Source organism: Aotus nancymaae, unplaced genomic scaffold (assembly GCF_030222135.1).
Source record: "Aotus nancymaae isolate 86718 unplaced genomic scaffold, 86718_ANA_hifiasm-v0.15.2.pri h1tg000014l, whole genome shotgun sequence".
Lineage (NCBI taxonomy): Eukaryota > Metazoa > Chordata > Mammalia > Primates > Aotidae > Aotus > Aotus nancymaae.
In genome coordinates, this window is record NW_026988425.1 from 59,459,335 (window position 1) to 59,481,407 (window position 22,073).

The 22,073-nt window shown below is 35.0% G+C and overlaps 1 protein-coding gene across 1 annotated transcript in view; it reads right to left on the reverse strand.

Annotated features, from left to right (window-relative positions):
• The window catches only part of ADAMTS6 (ADAM metallopeptidase with thrombospondin type 1 motif 6), a 328,680-nt gene that overhangs the window by 94,708 nt on the left and 211,899 nt on the right, over positions 1-22,073 (reverse strand). The window contains exons 12-14 of the mRNA XM_012462273.2: positions 17,102-17,209; positions 6,658-6,803; positions 4,461-4,524 (exon numbers count right to left, since the gene is read on the reverse strand). Coding sequence (XP_012317696.2) covers positions 4,461-4,524; positions 6,658-6,803; positions 17,102-17,209 — 318 coding nt within the window. The remainder of the gene's footprint in view (positions 1-4,460; positions 4,525-6,657; positions 6,804-17,101; positions 17,210-22,073) is intronic.

Below are 22,073 nucleotides of genomic sequence, written 5' to 3' on the forward strand. Positions count from 1 at the left end.
ACTAAGCACCAGGAAACTCCTTTTAGAAATGTGGAAAAGTCCTTTTCATAGTAGCTAATATTTCTTCTTTATGCTTTGATATAAAATTTGGTTTGTAACCTTTATATGACCATATTTTTACTCTTTACAAAAATTAAGTTTTCTAGTAAGGTATTTACAACACTAACCTTTACCTTCTGCTACTTAAAATAGTTACAATATGTACATCAATTTTAATCCTCTTAGAACATTCTGCGTGATGGTTTTAAGTCACTTGAATGAAAAATTGTTCAGAAAAACAGAAATGCCTAATAGGTAGTCAGTGTTCTTTATGCCAGTAAAAAGAAGATTCCATATGCATAATAATCAAAAGTCTATTTTTGAGAAGCTCCTAAGCAAACATTTTTCAGAAGATTGAGCACAGATCTGGGGTCTTCACTTTTGATAATGACTCTGCCAGAAAATCATGTTAGTTCCTACCTTTGCACATTTATAAAAACTGTCAGGACCTAATCAACCATTTATCTCTATCTCCAAAAACAAGAACTGTGTCCTCTTTTTTCCTGCCCTCCAAACCCAGGTTCCACAAGACCATGACTATTAGGCTAGCTCATGATACCAAAAACTTAACTGTAGTTCCTGGCTTAAGAGAAGGACCAAATTTTATCCAAGTCTCCTATATATCTTTAATAAATGCTCCTGGTATCACAGTAGTTTAAAGATGAAAAGTATATTAATTTGTTCCTGCTGCAGCTATTGTTTTTATGTTATTCCAGCCTGGAGACCATCATGTGCATATCAAAGACAGGGTCCTTATGTAGCTGCTTTTGAAGACTTTCTAGGGTGACCAACTGTGATGCAGGAAACAAACTGTCCGTCCAATACCCCCTGATGCAACTAATCAGTCTCAGAGTCTAATATCTGAATACCTTTGGCATCTAGGCTGGTTATGTTGCTATTGGGAGTGGGCATGCCAATTTTATAGCTTGACATCCTTTTCTGATCTATTCTTAAATCTTTAGAATGAAAATTTTGTCTTTATAAGTTGCTTCTTCTATTTCTGTGGATCTTTTCTTTGCAACCGGGTTGAGAGGGATAGGAGTTAATGAAAACACTGTTCCCTTTCCACCAAAGAGCTCTCTTCTCTTCTTACCACTTCTATACCTTTTAAATGTTTGTGGTAGAAATTAAATAAGCATTAGAAAGAAACTGCAAATATATTGTTTTTGTGCTTGCTACCTTTTAAGACTACTTGGCCCATGTTGGTTCTAGGTCCTAATTTCTCCTCTAACCTAAGCAAAAAGAGTCCTATGAGCCTTATATGTTTCAATCTGATTCACCAGTATAGGGCTCCACATAGGAGGAATATCAAAGCTTCAAGATAATAAATTATTCCTTTTTGGTTGTGGATATATCTCCTTTTGTCACAACCACAAGACATTATGAATCTTAGAACTGATAGTGTTTGTCTCTTTACTTGGGTTACTAGGAAGCTCAGAGAAAAATTTGTGACCCATCTTCTGTAAGTGGAAAAACCTTGTGGTACATATTTAAGATACTGCTTAAATTATATATTTATACATATAATTTTATATATTTTAAAAATTGTATCTATTTATATTATTTTCATTTTCCTCTGATCTTCTAATTTATTATATTTTTTGGTTGTAATTTTAATATAGTGCTATAAGCTAACAACTCTAATAACAATTATTATTATATGTAAAACCATGAGAACCATCCAGTAATCCATAGTACCAACTACTCAACCACAGAAATAAGAGGATCAAGACTACTATATTACATGGGCTATGTAGAATGGGTTGCAAGTTCCTAAAAAAACTTCAGGTAAAATCTATCAAACACAGTTGAATAAGCCTAATATTCTGGATTTTCTATTTTCTTTTTCTTTTTTATTTGTTGAGACAGGGTCTCACTCTGTCACCCAGGGTGGAGGGTAGTGGTAGTATCTCAGCTTACTGTAGCCTCAACCTCCCAGGCTCAGGTGATCCTCCTACCTCAGCCTCCCAAGTAGCTGGGACTACAGGCATGCACCATCATGCCCAGCTAATTTCTGTAATTTTGTAGAGATGGGCTCTTGCTTTGTTGCCCAGGCTGGTCTCAAACTCCTGAGCTCAAGCAATCCACCTGATTCTGCCTCCTAAAGTGCTGGGATTATAGGTGTGAGCCATGGCACCCAGCCAATTTTCTATTTTCTATTGCAATTTACACTCTGAGCATACATTAGAAAACACACAGCAAGTCTCAAAGACTCATGGCAATAAATGAAGAACTCTGGTTCTCCAGCTGTTTTATATCTGATATTATCTTATTGATTTGAGCACTGATTAGAAAATTCTTTCCAGATCATTTGAACTTATTCCATGTATTACTTCTAATTAACTTTCAAGAAAAGTTTTGAGATCGCAAATGACCAAGCCAAAAACACTTGACTAGTCTAGTCCTTGGCTGTCAAATTGATTTTAACTAATTGGAAAGTTTTCTTTCAAGTCTTAAGACTATTCAATGTGATATGCATAGCATTAAATTATGTAAAATATGTACTAAGGCAGGAAGTTGGTTTGATAAAAGAAAAGTATATTCTTTTAAATCCTTTAAATTGGTGTGGCTCACACATTACAGACACCTGGGAATCATCGGATAAAAAGAACATTTAAACTATTATACATTTAGAAAAAGCACAAAAGTTAAAGAACACAGACATAATACCATACTATTTCAATAGTGACACCTAACTGAAAAATACTGAACTCTTTCTTACATTGCTCAAGCTTTTTTTTTTTTTTTTTTTTTTGAGACAGGATCTCGCTCTGTCATCCAAGCTGGGGTGCAGTGGTGCGATCTCAGCTTACTGCAACCTCCATCTCCTGGGTTCAAGTGATCCTCTCACCACAGCCTCCCAAGTAGCTGGGACTAAAGGCACACACCACCACGCAGAGCTAATTTTTGTATTTTTTGTAGAGAAGGAGTTTCACCATGTTGCCCAGGCTGGTCTTGAATTCCTGACATCAAGTGATCCGTTCACCTTGGCCTCCCAAAGTGCTGGGATTACAGGAGTGAGCCACCATTATGGCCACTTTACTCAGTCAACTCCAATCACCTCACCTTTTATGATTTATTATTAAATTCCATGACCTATAATATAGTTTATATAACAGATGCTCTTGGAACAGATTTTTAAAATATAGATGTTTCTGCTCTAATATGACACATGCATTCATGAAAAATCTCTTTCTGCAAAATTGCACACTAAAAATACCAGGCATATGGGAAAAATTGGGTTAGAGGCAGATGTAGGAACCAATGAAGGAGAAAGAGAAGTAAGCATGTTGTAGCTCTTGGAAGTCTACTGAAAGTGAAGTAAGCTGAAGACTCAGAGTTGACTATTAGATTTAACAGTATGGAAATTATCTGAGACTTAACAAGAGTATTTCCATTGAATGATCTCAAGGCAAAAACCTGATAGGAGCAATTTTAGAAAAAAAAATGTGAAGAGAAGAAATGGATTCAGTAAGTATAGACAAGTCTTTTGAGAAATTTTGTTTCAAAGGGAAACAAAGCAATGGGAAAATAACTAGCATGGTTTTTTGGTTGGTTGGTTTGTTTACAGATAGGAGCATGTTTGTATGTTTATGAAAAAATCCAGAAGAGAAGATGTTAGGACAATCATCTGCATATTTATAAAATCACCAAGAATTAAGACAGAAGTAGAGCTGGAGAGTATGAAAGTGTGGAATAGTGGGTTAACAATCTAATGACATGAATTAAAAACTGGTTTTTAGATAGAGGGAGGAAGAGTGATCTGGAGGAGTAATGAGATATAAACATTGTCAATCCACTTTCAGGCTCAGTCATTCAAGGGCTAAGAAAGAAAACAAAAGCCTTCCAGTTTGAAAACTATACGAGAAGCAATATCTTCAGAGGAAGAGCCAGTTTCTACTAAAATAAGAAGGTGAAAGGAAGGAAAATTCGGAGAAGTTAAGTATTAGGGATTTTGAATTCCTGAAGGTACAGAAGAAGTTTCAGTAGTTGGGCAGGGATAGAAAACAGGACAGACAAGGAAATATACAGTATCCTATCTATTGGATGAGGGATGATGTAGGAGTCTGGGGCTTCTTGCAGTGGCAAACACAGAATAAAGGACATAATAAGATTAATTCTGTGGAGTCAAGAAAGATAGTGGTGTTGAAGTTGTGAGTGTGTGGGGCAGGGCAGTTCAGGGTGTGAATGCCTCTCTTGATATCTGTTGGGGAAGAATATACTTGTTCCCAGAGCTGTAGCTCCCCCTTGACTCTTATTAATGGAGCTGAGGCCAGCTCCATTCATTATTAACAATTTAGAAAATTCATGTGACCTTCACACACATGGATTTCTTATCAAATAGTTTAAAATTTAAAAAATTTCCCTACTCTAGGAAACGAGTAAGCTAATTTTTCATAGCAGAGTTTGGTTTTACTTACATCTGTGTTACAGGAGCGATACCGTTTCCTTTCCCCAAGGCAGTATTTTCCACCTCCTGAAGGTCTGAAATAACATTTTGTTTAACATGTGAATATAATACCATCTATCCATACAAAGAGTATATATATTACTTGATGAAAACATATTAAAGTTTACTTTAAAAAATATAAAATTTGACACATTATTAAAGTAATCATGTTGGTGATTGTTAGCAATAATTATAGTTGTTGAACACAAAAATTAAGGCAATTTATTATTAATTTGTATTAATAGTACTATCAATTTTGTATTAATGTACTAGTAATTTATAAGATTCTTAATTGTCAAGATTTACATTCTCAAGAAAATCAATTAAATCAATATATTTTATAATTATCATAATAAAAATCACTTATTTATAATGAAAAGCCATTTAAATCATATTTAACAAAATCCATAATCTGATGCTATATGTTCAACTAGGAAATGGAAAGTTTGTTTTTACTCCAGACAGGAAGGAAGCATGAAATAACTCCCTGGAAATAGCTTTCATTCAAAGCAAATAATACAAAAACAAATTTCATCTCATTTTAAAATAGTCCATGAAGTTTAAAAATTTAAATCTAAAAATCAGATGGCTTTGCATTATAGAAATACTAAATATTTTGTATTTCATCAAAATTAATGAAATAGTAAGACATCAAATATTTGATTTACATAAATTTATCTTTAAAGGATTTAACATGAGAGAAAACCATATGCTATTATTTGGGCATACTACCACTGAGTGATAAAAACAACTAATTTCTTCTTTTAAAAGAGGTCCAGTTTATTCCCTTAAGTATCTGGGTATATTATTTATCACAGGATTTTCTTATGCTTTTATTAATTTATAGCCGCTTTCAGTTGAACTTAGGTTATTCTGTACTAGTTTTAAAAAAGATCAAGTCTAAATTATAATTTTGGCTCACTGGTATCAATGGGATCATTAAAGCTACATTTTGAATATATTTTGAATGCCAGTGAATGCTGACTCTAAGTAAGGAAGGGAAATGGCTCAGTTTGAACCAGAGAAATGAGTTGGTCAGACAAAAACAAGATAGTGGGGATGGTGGTAGCATGACTGGTTTATGAATGGGTAACAGGAAGCTCTGCTTAGCAAGAGGGGACTAATTAATAGGAAGTGGGAGAATGGAAACAGAGAACTAATATAAAGCAAAACAATTAAACCAAAGAGTAAAATAGAAGAAAAAAGACATTTGGAGTCAGGAACCAAAGAGGGATCCTGAGTTAAAAATAAGAAAATCTAAAAAATAAAAATAGACCATCTTTTATTTCAGAAAGAGAAAGAGTAACAAAAAGGAAAAGCATTATCATAACATCATTCTTCATCAAATACTAGCTGGGAAAGAAGGTCCTCAACCTGAGTTCTAGACAAAAATGGGCACTCGACATACGGCAGTCAAAGAATAGTTTAGTCTCAGGAGGACAAGAAAGTACAACTAGAGGAACTGTCCAACTGTAATGGGCATGGGGCACTGGTAGGAGGGAGAAGCACAGAGCTAGCAAAGAATACTGATGGCCCTGGCCTTGCGCCAGGGGGACTCTGGATGGAGAAAAGAGTGGTGGGAGAGGAGCAGTCTGACCTGCACAAAACAGTCACGGGGAGAAGAGTGGTGGCAGCTCTGGAAGATGATTAATGGGGGCATAGGAATGGAAACCATTTTAACACATGGGCAGTATTCTTTTCATTGTGATTTGTGATGCGAATCAAGGCATTTCAACCCTTGAAGTGCTCTCATTGGTCCTTTTAATACTAATGTAGCAGTAATAATTTTATGTGACATGTGAAAAGACCTTAGGTTTCTTGGGAATAATAGTAATGTAGCTAAGACCAGATCTGGATTCATCCATAATTCAGTAGTTTTTAAAGGAGGAAATCTATCTGATTATTATTAGATTAAAAGTCTGGCTTATCTGGGACAGATACACAATACTTTCTATTTTTTACATTTTATTTTTAGTCACACAATAAGGGGAAAGGAAGAAAAAGTCTGTCTAACAAAGCTCCTCCACTTTCCTGTGCCTATGGCTTGTTCTGAAGACAAGTACTTGGCTCACTAGCGAAACGTTTTTACAGATAACATGTGAAACCACAGCTCTGAATCATTTCCAACTGTGTCTTTTTGTTGGCTCCGGCTTACTTTAGCTACTTACGCTGGACTGTCACAGTGTCTTAGGGATGAGGAGACGCCTCCCCCGCAGGTCCTGCTGCACTCTCCCCATAGTGACCAGGGACCCCAGCCCCCATCTATGCTCTGGGGCCAAGTGCCAAAAGGAACACAATCTCCCTGATAACACCACTGCAAGATTTCACAGAAAACACAGAATTAGCTTTTAGGCAGATAGAGCTATCAGGATAGAAATACATAAGGGTCAGGTACTGACCAATTAAAGGCATTAGCATTCTCCCAATAGATAACAGACAGTTCTCTAACTGTGTTTAGACATTGGTGAAGGTGCATGTGACTTGCGAATTATTTTAGCTAGGCCATGATTTATAAGCCTCTAACTTGTATTGGGAGTTCTAAAAAAAAAAGTCACATTGCTTCTTTTCCCTTGTTTCTATTCCTCTAGACTTTTAGTGTTTCTCATTATGGAGCTAGCTACAGACCTCAAAGTCTTTTTTAGATATTTTAGTATTTTCTTTAAAATTTTTCTTTATATTCCATTATTATTAGACTCATGGAATGATAACACAATATGGAAAGTTCCCCAGTAAGGAATTTTTATGATGGTAATTGCTTTTTCTTTAAAAAAAAAAAAAAAGGCCAGTTGAGGCTACAATAGTAAAAGAATGTGTTGTGGTATTTCATCTACACGAGCACTGCAGACATAATAAAAGTCATGCCAAGACATTAGGGACTGGGTACAAAAAAACCCTTATATACACTGACTAGCCATGTGTATGGCCCCCACATGAACATATGTACTGGAATTCTGCTCAGCTCTGCACTCCACAATAAACCACACATACTGCACCAAGTAGAAAGCCAGGAATAGTTTATCGAGATACAGACATCACATAATCAACTCATAACTCTAGCATGATATATATAATTTGCAGAATATGTCAAAATGAAAGTCTTTTTAAAACCAAGCATTTGTAGACTTTTATTGATGCATTTTTTCAAATTATCAAACTTTGACAAGCCAAAATAATGATACTATGAAAGTCATTTGTTTATATGAATAACAATAAGGAACATGGTTGTTAGTAAAGCTGAACAAATGCCATCAATGTTAGATTGTTAAATAAAAATTCAACTTTATATTAAAATGAAAAGGGATCATGACATGATACTTAGAAAGCGATCAGTTTCTTATAGTAATTCTATCGCCAAGCTTTGTTGGTTTTACCTCCAGAATATCCCTGGAATTCTTTCACTTTTCACCTTCTTCACCGCTATACTCTGGATCAAACTGGCAAATAAATGGAGCCGCTTCTTATCTGATCACTGTGCTTCTACTTTTTTCTACTAGAATCTATTTTCCAGAGAGCATTTAGAAAGATCTTTTAAAAACATTTTATCACATTATGTCACCTTTTTGCTTAAAAAACCTCAGGTTTTCTACTTCCAAAACACTGATCAACAGTAAATTTAGTGATCTAGCCCCTGCGTCTTTCCTCAGCCCCATTCTCTCTCTTACACAAATTACTCTAGACACACTGGATTTCCGCCTTCTTACTAAGCTTGTTCCTCCTTACAGTATCTGCATTTACTGGTCCTTCTAGTAATGCTTTGCTCCCAATTCCTTCTATTGCTCTCTTCTCATCTTTCAGTCTCAGGTCGTATCATTTTAACAGAGAGATCTTTCCTTGACCATCCTTGTTCTAAAATAATACCTCAATACCCTTTCCTGCTCCCAGACCCCTGTGAAATAGTGATTTTGTCCTTCTGCTTTAGTCCCTGTTATCACTTAACACTACTTAAAATTGCCCTGTTTATTTACCAAATTACTTCTTTGTCTCTCCTCCTTTGAATGTAAAAGCCTCAAGAGTTATATGTAGCAATTTAAATTAATTAAAAAAGGAATTCATTTCCTCAGACCCACTAGCCACATGTAGCTAGTGGCTACTATGTTGGACAGAGCAGATGCAGAACATTTGTATAATCACAAAATATTTTACTGGAAACAATGAATTCCTCGAATAGCACTTGGCATGTAGTGTGTATGAAACAAAAATTTATTAGATTAATTCATTGGCACATAGTATGTATGCAACAAAATTTATTAAGATTAATTAATAAGTAGTTAAATTATAGAATTGTGTCCTATTTTGATTATCACATGTCAGAAAGGAACTGGAGATACTGGAGGGTAAAGAAACCAAATTCATATTTGTTTCCTAGTAGGTGGGACCGAATTTGTCGACAATCAGTGAGCTGTGGTAGTTGTAACAGCATAATCAACTTTTTAGAGGAGTGCTGAGTAATTATTAGTCTATAAAAAATTAGGCAAGAATAAGTTAACATTTCCTTGTCTGTAGGGAAGAATATCTGACCATAAGTCTTCTAAATATTAAAACAGGATATTAACAACGACTATTGAGTTTTGAGCAATAAAAATTATCATGAACAAAAAAAGATCCTCTGTCCAAAATGATGAAGAAGAGGCAGTTGGCTACACCAATAACATAATATCAACCCTGTGATCAGGGCTGAGGAGAAAATGTTCCACTTGAAAACTTATGACTTACCTAGTTGATCTGGAATAGCCATAATTTTTATAATGATATGTTAATTGTATCGGATCTGCACCTATACAAAAGTTACAACATTCTGGCCAAATAATCTCCAGTTTTGTGGTTTTGTTACTACAAGTAACTGTGTGTAAGAATATTTATATCTGCACCTAGTTTTCCTATGCAAATAACAGAGTAGTATAGCCTGGCAAGCAATTAACTTATTTTTTTCCCTGTCTGCAATTAATGAGAACTGACACTTGTAGAAAAAATTCCAAATCTTAAAATGTGCCTATTTTTTCAAATTGGAAACTTAGCATTATTGATTCCAAATAACATTAAAGCTTCATTTTACATTTATTTCATATATTCATAGGGTTGAATCTAAAGCTCAAAGGGACTTCAGAATTTATAAGGCCTAAGCACTTCAGTTTTTCAGATGAGGAAACCAGAACCTAAAGGAGTTGACTTGCCCAAGATCAAATACTAGTAGAAGAGGAATTATCTGTCTAAAATACACAAAAAAATCAGTGGTTAAAAAAAAATCCATTGGAGGTGTACGATTATGTATTTGAAGATATTAAAGAATACTCTAATATGGTTTACTGAATTTTTATAACTACATAAAATACAAAATAATATAGAGTTTTTTTTTAGCCCAGCTATAGATATACATGTTATTTCAGGCCTCTTTGCATATACCTATGATTTGCAGAGAAAAAGTATTCAAGGTTTTTCGTTTGTCAGATAACAAAAGAATTGTGAGAGCTACAAGAATACTAAAAGACATAGGTTCCAAAGTATTTCTTAGTATTATTACAGATGTTTCTAGAACCCTCACAAAATGTAGGGCAGTGAGAAACATCACATGAACTAAAGTCATTCTTCAGGTAAAAGATACATACAATACTTTGTAAAATGCTGCTCAGTTTCCATCAGTAAAGTCTACATAGCAGTAGTATTTCATCAATGGTTTGCTAAAAGGCCTTATATTGCATAAATTCATGCTTTGCTTATATCTAGTCCTTGGAGCTATATCATAATAGGTAATTTTATCAGAAAGTTAAGTAACAAATATTAATAGGTAAATAATTCATAATATAAGTATCAGTCACCTAGCAGTTTACAAGAGATTAGTCTCTAGTTTAATACTAGTTAACAACTTAGTTAACTAGCTAACAAGTTAACAACTTTGGTCTGTGTAGGAAAATTTGTAACTGAAGTTACAAACTTCAGTTCTAATTCTAGCAATATCTTTGGTCCAAAGCAAGTCACTTTTATTTCTTCTCTTTTGTTTCCTTTACTGTAAAATGGAAACTAATTTTAGTTCTTGATTCCAATATGGTTTAGATTAGAAAAACTTTCAAAATGAGCTCAATGTATACATACCTTCAAAAAAGTTAAAAACCTACTGAACAACTTGTTTGATTTTGATCTCTGACAGAAGTGTTCTTTAGTGTTTTATTTTCCTTCTTTGTATTTATAAAAAGGGAATCTTTATAATTATGCCTACTTTTCTCCTTTGGTAGTAGTAAACCAATGCAGTATATAATTTTAAGAGAAGAAACTTATTTAACTTAATAAAAGGGTTTTAAGAAGCCCATGGGGGCTTCAAGTGATTTGAGCGACTTTTCTGATTGCATTAATCAGTATATATTGAGTTTAATGTGTGTAAATCATGAGTAGAATAATTAGATTACACCAAATAAAGCAACTTGGAATATATAAATCCTATAAACGCATAATGATGAGATTCTGTTGTATCATCTGTTTTTATTCTTTCCTTTCCCTGAAGTTACCAAACCTGTAAAAGATCTATTTACAGAGACACAGAATTTTACTTTATATCTTAAACTAGAAAAGTTAAATATGTAGATGCAAACCAGTTTCCAATCTTTATTTTCAAATATTATCCAATCTAGTAATTTTGGACTATTCTAAATAACACTCATATTACTTTAGCCTAAATCACCCAGATAAATTGGATAAATTTGGCCTTCCTCTTGCTAATTGGGGTATGTTTAACCCCATTTATAAAGGTGAAACAAGTTAAGCCATCACATTTTTTTTCCAAGAATAAAATCTCATATTGCTCATTATTTCTTTTCACATTCCTTCTAAATTAAATAAATATGTTTTCAGCACAATCTAGAAAGATGGCATATTCTAGTCAGGCTTTAAGAGCCTTCTTTAGAAACACTATTTATTATTAAACAACATCTCTTGCTATTATACTACTAAATATTATGATTTACATCAGGGGACTTTCTTTAAGCAAGATACATTATAAATCAAACAACATAACTTTGAAAATTGGTCATATTTCCACAAAGGAAAACTTCAAGATGAGTATATGTAGTATTTTAAAATACATTTTTTTTTTTTAACTAGAGCCATTTTCAGATGTGATTATGGTATATCTTCTAATAGCCAGTACTGGGTCCAGCCAGCATCTGGAATAAGAGACATCTAAGGAAATTCTAAGATTTTACAGGAAGTAATATTAGTGATTCAATACAGAACATTCTTCCCAAGTCAGAAGAGCTGAGTGTTGGAGCACAGCACTATTAAAAGTCTTATCTTTCCACTGTGCAGGTGCAGGACTGCTAAAGCTACATTTCAGCCCAAATTCTAAATCAGAACTTGTCAAACCAAACTATTTAAATTTCTACAGCAATTGGATGAACTATTCTTTCTTCACTTCCTGTGTTTATAGTTTGGGACCCAGTCAAAACATATTGTATTCTACCCTAAGTAAATTAAGATCTAAGGCTGCAAATGTCCTACTATATATCCAGTGCTTAGAAGGGCATTTAATAATCCTATTCTAATCCAGCCCTATGTTTCCTATGCAAAGATATTAGGAATCAATGTCACTTACATGTAAACCCAAATGCTGGGCTATATCTCTAACCAGGTCTTGTAGAATCATTAAATCAATCTATTGGCCATAAGCCAAGTATTTGAAGCCTTCTTTGTGGTCACCAAGAGGGATTACAAGGATTGGGTTTTGATTATCCTTAATATCCTGTTCAGTAACAATGCCAACACTACTATCAAAGTTTTTACAATCTAAATTCTTATTTACTATTTTATCAATTATGGCATCCCTCTGATTCCTGTCCAAAGGGCTATTGCTGGTGCTGTATCCAAGGAAAGTTCTCCAGCCGAAAGTTGTATTAATTGATTTGTAGGAGACTGACCCATGGACACACAGTACCAGCGCACCGTCTGGGCTCATCAAATTTCCTCCTTTGGTTAATGCTACTGTCCCTGAGCACATCCATTCAGACCATATGGTTCTTATTCAGTCCTTGAATGGCTTATTCAGGCGAACATCCAATGGCTGTAATAGCGATGTCAGACCCCCCAGGACTCACGCAAAGATCAGTTTTTAATTTTTTGGCCATATTTCTTACTCCATCTGTTAAATGTGCATGGAACAGTTCCCATACTTACATGGAACATTTGTGGAACTGCGCCCCTGGGCAGGGATCCCATATCTTTTACAGCCAGAGTTTGACGAGATCATCATGGATTCAATCCTTTGGATATGTCTATGCTATCACTTGAGCAATATTTCTACCCCCTCCCTTTTTAAAAAAGATTTATTCAGAAAACTATGAGCAGCTTTGGTTTTATTCTGCTGGCTAGACCGTGTATAGGTTCTTTCTTGTTCCTTCTGGTTAGACTAGTTTTGAAACTCAGAGTTAAGATCAGAGGTTGTGAATATTCTATCCATTTGTTAAAGACACACAAACTTGTGCTTATACTCTTTATTGTTAGTTAAGGCAGTCTGGCAAATAATTTTCTGCCCACCATCATCTAAGGTTGGCAAATAATAATGCAAAGTATTGATGATACTCTCGTAATATGTTAGCACCTTCCCTCTGAGGAGGCCCACAAAAAGCTCACTGAAATATTATCTCATTCTGTCCTCATAATATCTCTATGAAATATATAGAAAGTGGTTGTTTCTCATTTTAAAGTGGAGATTCTTTAGTTTACCAATTGTCACACAATAATATATGCTTAGCTCAATGTTCTACTCACATTGCTTTCTTATTGTGATTCCTGAAACAAGAAACTGTTTACAGGTAGAAAATGAAAAATCTATTTAGTATTAAAGGGTGAAATATATTGTTAAAACCTAGATTAGGCTTAGCGACCTACTCGATTCTGTGACAATGAAAAATTGCTTTTTTACTTTGCAAAGTTTGTCATGTGGAGATAAAGCAAAATTAGAGTCAGTATAGAGAGGCAAAGATTTCAACTCTGAAATTAGAAAGATTTAGGCTGAAATGATGTCAATTATGCCATGAAATTGCTGTGAAATTGGGCTAGTAAGTCTTGTTTTTCTCTTCTGTAAATGGAGTTAAAACTGTACCTACCTCATAGTTTTTGTTAATATTAAACAGAATAATGATTGTAAAGTGCTTAGCAATATGTGCCAGGCATAGTGTAAGTACTTTTTTTTTTTTGAGATGGAGTCTCACTCTGTTGCCCAGGCTGGAGTGCAATGGCACCATCTTGGCTTACTGCAACCTCCGCCTCCAGGGTTCAAGTGATTCTCCTGCTTCAGCCTCCTGAGTAGATGGGACTACAGGCGCCTGCCACCATGCCCGGCTAATTTTTGTATTTTTATTAGAGACGGGGTTTCACTATGTTGGTCAGGCTGGTCTCAAACTCCTGACCTCAGGTGATCTGCCCGACTCGGCCTCCCAAAGTGCTGGGATTACAGGCACGAGCCACTGTGCCCTGCCATTAATACTTCTTAAATAGTCATCATCTTTATCATTATTGTTACTGGGATGTCAATTATTTTTAGATGGCAAGTATACAGACTAACCATAGAAAGTTGACCAGATTAACTGAAAATTCCACTTTATCACTAGGTCTTTGCAGGGCTGTCTTGCTTTGGGTCAAAATTCTGAGGTCTGGTTTACTTTCCAAATATTATAGCCCTAAGGGCAAAATCTGCATATGGCAACAGTAAATATGCTTCCTTCCTAAGAAGAAAAAACTAACAAAAATTAACAACAAAAATTCATACAGGAGATAACATGGTCAATATAGTTAGTAAAAGATAAAGAAGTGTTCAGCTCACATGTGTAGTTCTTTGTTTTTTCTTAAAAATGTAGGTTGATGGCTGGGCATGGTGATTCACGCCTATAATTCCAGCTCTTTGGGAGGCTACTAAAAAATACAAGAAAATTAGCCAGGCATGGTGGTACATGCCTGTAGTCCCAGCTACTTGGGAGGCTGAGACAGGAGAATCACTTGAACCTGGGAGGTGGGGGTTGCAGTGAGCTGAGATCGCGCCACTGCACTCCAGCTTGGGTGACAGAGTGAGACTTTGTCTCAAAAAAAAAAAAAAATGCCAGTTGATTTACTTTTCTGAAAGCTTCTTCACAAGTTCAAAGTTAATGATAAGGTTATTCTGAGAGTCATCTAGTACTCTATCCTTTTCATTTCTAGGAGTCTGCATTTGTAGGTTTTTCATTTATTTATTCATTCGTTTTAAGACTTATGTCATTCCTAAAACTTTATCTATCTTCCAAGTCTCTGGAAAAACAACAAAGATTTATTTTGTAGATTAGTTTTAGACGGTGATATCCGATATATTGACCTTATGATAGTACACTCTTATGTTGTGAATATAAATGACCCCTTGACATATAAACTTTGCCATACTTATAAGGTTCTTAATAGTTTTTCATGGAGGCCATGGGTTATGAAGGTATGTCAGAAGCTGGCAAAGGTCCAAAGACAGGGTAAGAAGCAGGCAAGGGGCTTTTTAAGCCCGAGCATTTCCATTTTTTTGAATGTATATATATATATTAGAATTCTATGGACTTCATTGAAAGAAAGGGTTTATGGATCAAAAAGTTGATGATTAACCTAGATGAAGAATGTGAATCTTTAGAAATCAAATATATTTTGCCCCATTTTATTCACTTTCTCTTGTCTGTGATCATTCTTATTTGTGCTTAGAAGTAATTATATTTCCCCTATATTTGCTTATTTAAATTTGAATTCAATACTGTTAGTTTTAATATTGTCTGAGAGTATTTCTAAGTATCCCTCAAATTGTTCATAATTTCCAAGAAATATATCATCTCTATCATATATATGCATATATATGGTATAAGATATGACATTTGAGGGCCCTGCAGTTAAGCACAAATTATTGGTATTAAATATGTATTTACAATATAATTTATTGGTGGAGCTGAGCTACATGTTCTCAGATAGCCACTACTAGTGGTTTACTGTGGACCACGAACTTGATCACAAGAATAATAAATCAATAGCAATAAAGAAACAGATTCTCCCTGTGACTTTCCCTCTTTATGGCTGTGTATTTCTTCTAAGTAAAGATTGAGGTAAATTGACAAAAATTGACAATAATTATTGGTTCCAAAATAAATATAGATTGTTGTTTCAAGAATGCAATTCCTAATATTTTCTATTGCTTTTGTGAAAAATAATAGAAGGAATTTTTGGTAGTGCATGAATTTCTCTGTATTTTTATTGGCTACTTATAAAATCTGAAAAAAAAAACCTAAATCCTTTCTAAATTACCCTCTCAACTCATATATTTAGCATAATTTACCAACATTTCCAAACTTAGCATGGAAAAGCCATCAACATGGCACTAGGTCATGGGTCCTGAATGAAGCCATCAGCAAGGATTAATAAACTGTGACAACTGCCCAAAAGCTTTCATTCTTTTTATTTAAACATCAGATTGCAAGCTGAAACTCAGTGTAATCCTTGTTGAAACTAGCCCAGCTAACATGGAAGAAGTCAGAACTAAGAGCAGATGACAGTAATAGTTATTGCAAATTCAGTCAATAGAAATAAATTCTAGCATTTAAATTTACATAAATAGCAATTCCCAGAAAGTGTTAAGAATAGCACACAAACTATTACTATATGTTTCAACAACTGTTGTTGTTTTTCCTTTTTTTAGAGACAAGGTTACTCACTTTGTTGCACAGGGTGGACTCGAAATTGTAGGCTTGAGTGATCCTCCCACCTGAGCCTTCCACTTAGCTGGGACTACAGGGGTGGGCCACTGTGCCTAGCATGTTTAAAAAAGTCTTAATTATATTTTTGAAAACTAGATTGATGAAAAAATTATTTAGCTCCAATTTCTATGTTCAATAAATTATTTTTCTACTAGTCCCTTCTCTCATACTGCAATCTAAAAGTGACTTTAGGCTGGGTGCAGTGGCTCATGCCTATAGTCCCAGCATTTTGGGAGACTGAAGTGGGTGGATTACTTGAGCCCAGGAGTTCGAGACCAGCCTGGGCAACATGGTGAAACTCTGTCTCTACCAAAAAATACAAAAATTAGTTGGGCATTGCAGCATGCATCTGTAGTCCCAGCTACTCAGGAGGCTGAGGTGGGAGGATCACTTGAGCCCCGGAGGTGTTGGTTGCAGTGAGCCAAGATTGCACCACTGCACTCCAGCCTGAGCAACAAAATGAGACCTTGTCTCAAAAAAAAAAAAAAAGTGACTCTAGTAATACTGTAGTTATAAAGTCTACTTCTGCGTCACCTAATTTTCCGGGGAATTATTCAGAAAAACTAAACTATGTTATATCAGTAAACAGACTATATTACATAAGAAAAAGATTGCTGTTGCATTACTTTTGGTACAAATATAACATACATATACAAACAGAAAGGTGAAAGTGACCTAAAAGATAGTTACCAAATATAATTTCCTAAATAAACATGTTTGCAGATATTAAGATATGACAATTAATCTATTGATCTAGGAATTAATTATTTTTAAGTAGATTTTAAATGAATATATAAGATTTCCTAGGGGTTGAATATTAGCACCAGCAATTTATCAGTTTTGTATAAATGTCAAACGGGTAGTAAATAATTGATCTTACCCCCTTTTCAATATTCCCAGTTTGACACAGTGTCCCCTCAGCTGCTGGAATACTGTTGGTGACACAGCGGTTGCTTTTGCTGAGGCACCAGAGCTCTCTACACACTTCCTAGGAAAGAAGGCAAAAGCAAGTTGATCAGAAATAGAGTCACGTCCAATTCTTCCATAAAATACACTTAACAGTCACTCCGCATTACTTTCAAAAGAGACCCTGGGTCCCTTTTGCTGCTGAAGCATCAGAGATGAGGATTTTGGAGGAGATTTTTGTGGAAGGTAGGTTATCCATCTTGCAGTATCATTTAAATATTTGTCTTTATAATTCTTACTTTAGCAGATAAAGTGTATCTTAGCTTTTAATATTGGTTAGGATCTTTTTATAATAGCGTATAGAAATTTCATTAATATAGATGAATAGGGAGAAAAAATGACAACGTAGAAAGGAAATACACGTTCATTACGCTCAAGAATATACAAAAGTACAAACCTACCAATTACTAATAAAGTGATGCCAGGTAAATGACTTCTTAGATCTACCATAATATTCAAATAAAGACAATTTTAAAACAGAGAAATAGACCATGGGAATGGATAGGAATTTAATGTATGAATTTTTAAATTTTTGAAGTACATTTTGAAGAATTTTTAATATTTATATATCCCTAAGCACAATCTAGCAATGTTATTTTCAGTACATCAATGTAGCATACCTCCATGAAGAAGAAACTTGGTTTTGAACATATGCTGCTGTTTATAGAATGTTTGGGTATGTTGTGTGGAGTTGTCTTGTCTCCCTTCTCATGATTTTCCATTATCCTACCTCAGCATAGGAAAATTACAACACTTATTCTAATATTGACAGTATAAATACTTTTGTGTTAATACTGTATTAACATATCAGATTTTAAAATAAGCTGTCCAATATTATTCCTACATAAAGTGTTTAAACAGCCCCCACAAAGCTTACTTTTGAAGAAAACACTCAAATTTTCAGTTTCCTTTTGTATATGATCACCAACTAGCATCATTACCAATGTTATAAGTTTTTAATTTAAGCTAGAACAACCTAGTATAATATATATTTATAATAAAAATGATTATCTGAAATGCAAAAGTAAACTAACACATGACATTTAATCCTTTTGCTTTTATTCCACAACTGATCTTTTAACTGTCAGAACATAATTATAAGAACTCATGTTACAAACACAATCAGAATTAAAGCGGTGAAATACTGATGTCACTAGTTAACTGGTCCTACAAAGTGCCCCACAGAGTATAACAAATTGAGGGGATCTCTTTGGGTTCCTCTTTAGGGTGCCTCCTACCAGGCAGAGAGGAAACACACAGTGTCTATTAGGCATTTTTTTTTCTTTTTTGAGACAGAGTCTTGCTGTGTCACCTGGGCTGGAGTGCAGTGGTGTGAGCTCAGCTCACTGCAACCTCCACCTCCTGGGTTCAAGCGATTCTCCAGCCTAGCCTCCCAAGTAGCTGGGACTACAGGTACTGGCCACCAAGCCCAGCTAATTTTTGTATTTGTAGTGGAGATGGGGTTGCACTATGTTGGCTAGGCTGGTCTTGAACTCCTGACCTCGTGATCTGCCTGCCTTGGCCTCCCAAAGCACTGGGATTACAGGTGTGAGCCACCGTGCCCAGGCCCTATTAGGCTTTTAAATACCTAAAAATGTTTAAACTCCATTTGGAGAACTAGTGACCTACAGAGAGAAAAAACATGAAAAGAAAAGCATGGGCCAGGCGCAGTGGCTCACGGCTGTAATCTCACACTTTAGGAGGTTGGGGTGGAAATATCACTTGAACCCAGGAGTTAGGGGTTGCAGTGAACTATCATTGCTGTACACCCTGGATGATAGAATGAGGCTGTCTCAAAAAAAAAAAAAAAAAGAAAAGAAAAAAGAAAAGCATGTACTGTGGATCATAATATAAACATTAAATGTTCTCATCTTTATAATCCAATTTATTATGAATTCACTTTTCTTTCAAATCTTTAGTTTCTGTTTTAAGTGGTTATTTATACTACTTTATTCTTTTTCTATAGAAGATGATTTTTTAAACCTGCACATGTATCCCAGAACTTAAAGTAAAATAATAAAAAAAGAAGATGGTTTTTTAGTTTATATTCCTTAATATGTTCTTGTAGTTTAATATTTAAAAAGCAGTGGGAGTGGCCGGACACGGTGGTTCACGCCTGTAATTCCAACACTTTGAGAGGCCGAGATGGGTGGATCACAAGGTCAAGAGATTGAGACCATCCTGGCCAACACAGTGAAACTGCACCTCTACTAAAAATACCAAAAAATTAGCCAGGCATAGTGGTGCATGTCCATAATCCCAGCTACTTGGGAGGCTTAGGCAGGAGAATCACTTGAACCCGGGAGGGGGAGGTTGCAGCGAGCCGAGATCATGCCACTGCACTCCAGCCTGGTGACAGAGCTAGACTCTGTCTCAAAAACAACAACAACAACAACAAAAAAAAAAAAACAGCAGGAGTAACATTTAGGGCTTTGAAATATTGTCCCATGTATCAAATATCTATCCAAATTCAAGGAAAAATGTCTTCATAAAAACAGAAAAGCATTAATAGAGATTAATATAGAGATTATAAAAAAGTTTCATCCATAGTCCTGGATGATACTCCTGATCTTTTGTGATCTTTATTATAGGTTGAAATCTTACTTTAGACAAAGGTAAAGTTTACTTTAGACAGAACTATGCAATGAAAGTTCTATTATTGAAAAGGACAATACTTATCACATCTAGCAGGAAAACACACTATTTAGTCAGGTTACGGAAACTTTATTTTCCAAAAGTGCCTTGAAAATCTCTATCCAAAGTAGCAAGTGCTTAAGATACTTTTTCAAAACCTTAATCTCAAGATTCACAGTGAAGCCCTCTTATCTTTTAGAGAATGATGCATTTTGAAAACTAGATACCCACTTCTAATGGATTTTGTTATCTTGGTGGACTCCTGGGGATTCAAATTTTGCTACCACATCAACTTCTCAGAAATCACTGTTTAAAGTATGGGAGTGGAATTCTGTGTTGAGAAACACTCACAAAATGTATAACTAGTTATGGAGAAGGCTCTGAAGAGTTTTCAGATAGATCTTGCTATTGGAATCTCAACTTGAATAAGAAAGATACTGATATCCAATTGAGGAAAGTTTCCCAAGATTTTTTTTTCAAAGGATACTCTCTTGAAAGATAAAAAGCAAGAAAATTTCATTTCATATGAAGTGAAAAAGAAGTATTCTTCCTGAATGAAATTGAGAACAATTCCACACTTTCAGAAATACACTTCTTTCTCTAAACTGCGGAATCCTAGACCATGGATGATATATTTGTATAGGTATGTCAGTTTCATTTGCACATGCATATTAGTTGCTGAATAAGGAGCTTAACTCTAGGTTCTAATAAAGTTCCAGTCTCTAATATAGTTAAATGCAGGCTGAAATTTTTTGCCTCTTGGGTAATTTGCATGGCAACCATCATAGTAGGCAGATTTCCCTAAATAAAATATTGGAGGTGCTGAAGTATAGTGAGAAATAATGATTTCTTTTCTTTTTTTTTTTAACTATCCATCAGCTTATCTCTAGTTCTCTTTCACATACTCATGATTCCTGATAGAAGTTAAGATTTATTAAGATTAGTTTCATAACCTTTATGAATTAACAAATCATCGTCTGTGTGTTAAAATCCCCTTGATAATCCTAAATTTTGTTTTAGGAAGACTCTGTAAGGGAAATTTGGGTCTTTGTGCTTGCTCTTGAGCTTAAGGAAGGAGAGGGAAGTTATCCACAGTCCCCACTAAAGGACATTTCTGTTATATGTCACTGGAAATTTGAATTGGAATCTATAATGTTATGGGGTCAACTTCTAATCAGCTAGGAGGAATGCCTGGCAATACAAAAGTAATAGCATTTTCCCAACTCATTCGAGAATATTTATCAAGGATCTGCTATGCATCAGGCATTATGTTAGTTTTATTAAAAACATAACAATCACTTAGAATTCATGGGAACTTCAGAGGAAAAGGTAGGTTACAGTCAGACACATAGCCCAAATGCCACGGACTGGTATTGCACTATGATAAAGTTTTTAATATTCTGTGACAAAATTAGAAGGATGACGTCAATGTGAATATGTTTGCTTTGTTTTGTTTTGAGGTCTCACTGCTACCTTGAACTCCTGGGCTCAAGAGATCTTCCTGCCTCAGCCTTCCGAAGCATTGGGATTGTAGGTGTTAGCTATCTTACCAAGCCTGGACAGGTTATTATTATTATTATTATTTTTATAAAACTAATGTTTTTATTTTAATGGACTGTCCTTATTTGTTAAGTTCTATTCTTTTTACTTTGTGTTACAGTAGACTGTACAATTCGCAATTGTACAGTCTACAATGCTTATGGTAGGCTTTGCAAAATGGCAGGCTTTGCAAAATGTTCCTTCCTGGCAAAATTAAGAGTTGGCATCTCTATCCTTGTCTGCCAGTTTTTAGAGGGAAATTTTCCTTGCCTACAAAAGCCTAAAAGTTTCTGAACGACCCACTGCCCAAGACTTCTAAAACATTTTTTTATTTCAACAACATTGGGGTACAAGTGGTTTTTTGTTACATGGATGAATTATATTGTGGTGAATTTTGAGATTTTAGTGCACCTCTGACCTGAGTGGTGTACTTTGTACCTAACGTGTAGTTTTTTTCTCCCTAGACCCTTCCCACCCTCCACTTGAGTCTCTCATATCACTCTGTCCATTATATCACTCTGTATGCCTCTGTATACTCATAGCTTAGGTCCCACTTATAAGTGTGAATATACAATGTTTGGTTTTCCACTCCTGAGTTACTTCACATAGAATAATGGCCTCCAGCTCCATCCAAATTGCTGCAAAATATATATTTTGATCCTTTTAATGGCAAAGTAGTATTCTACAAGGTATATATACCACTGTTCTTTATC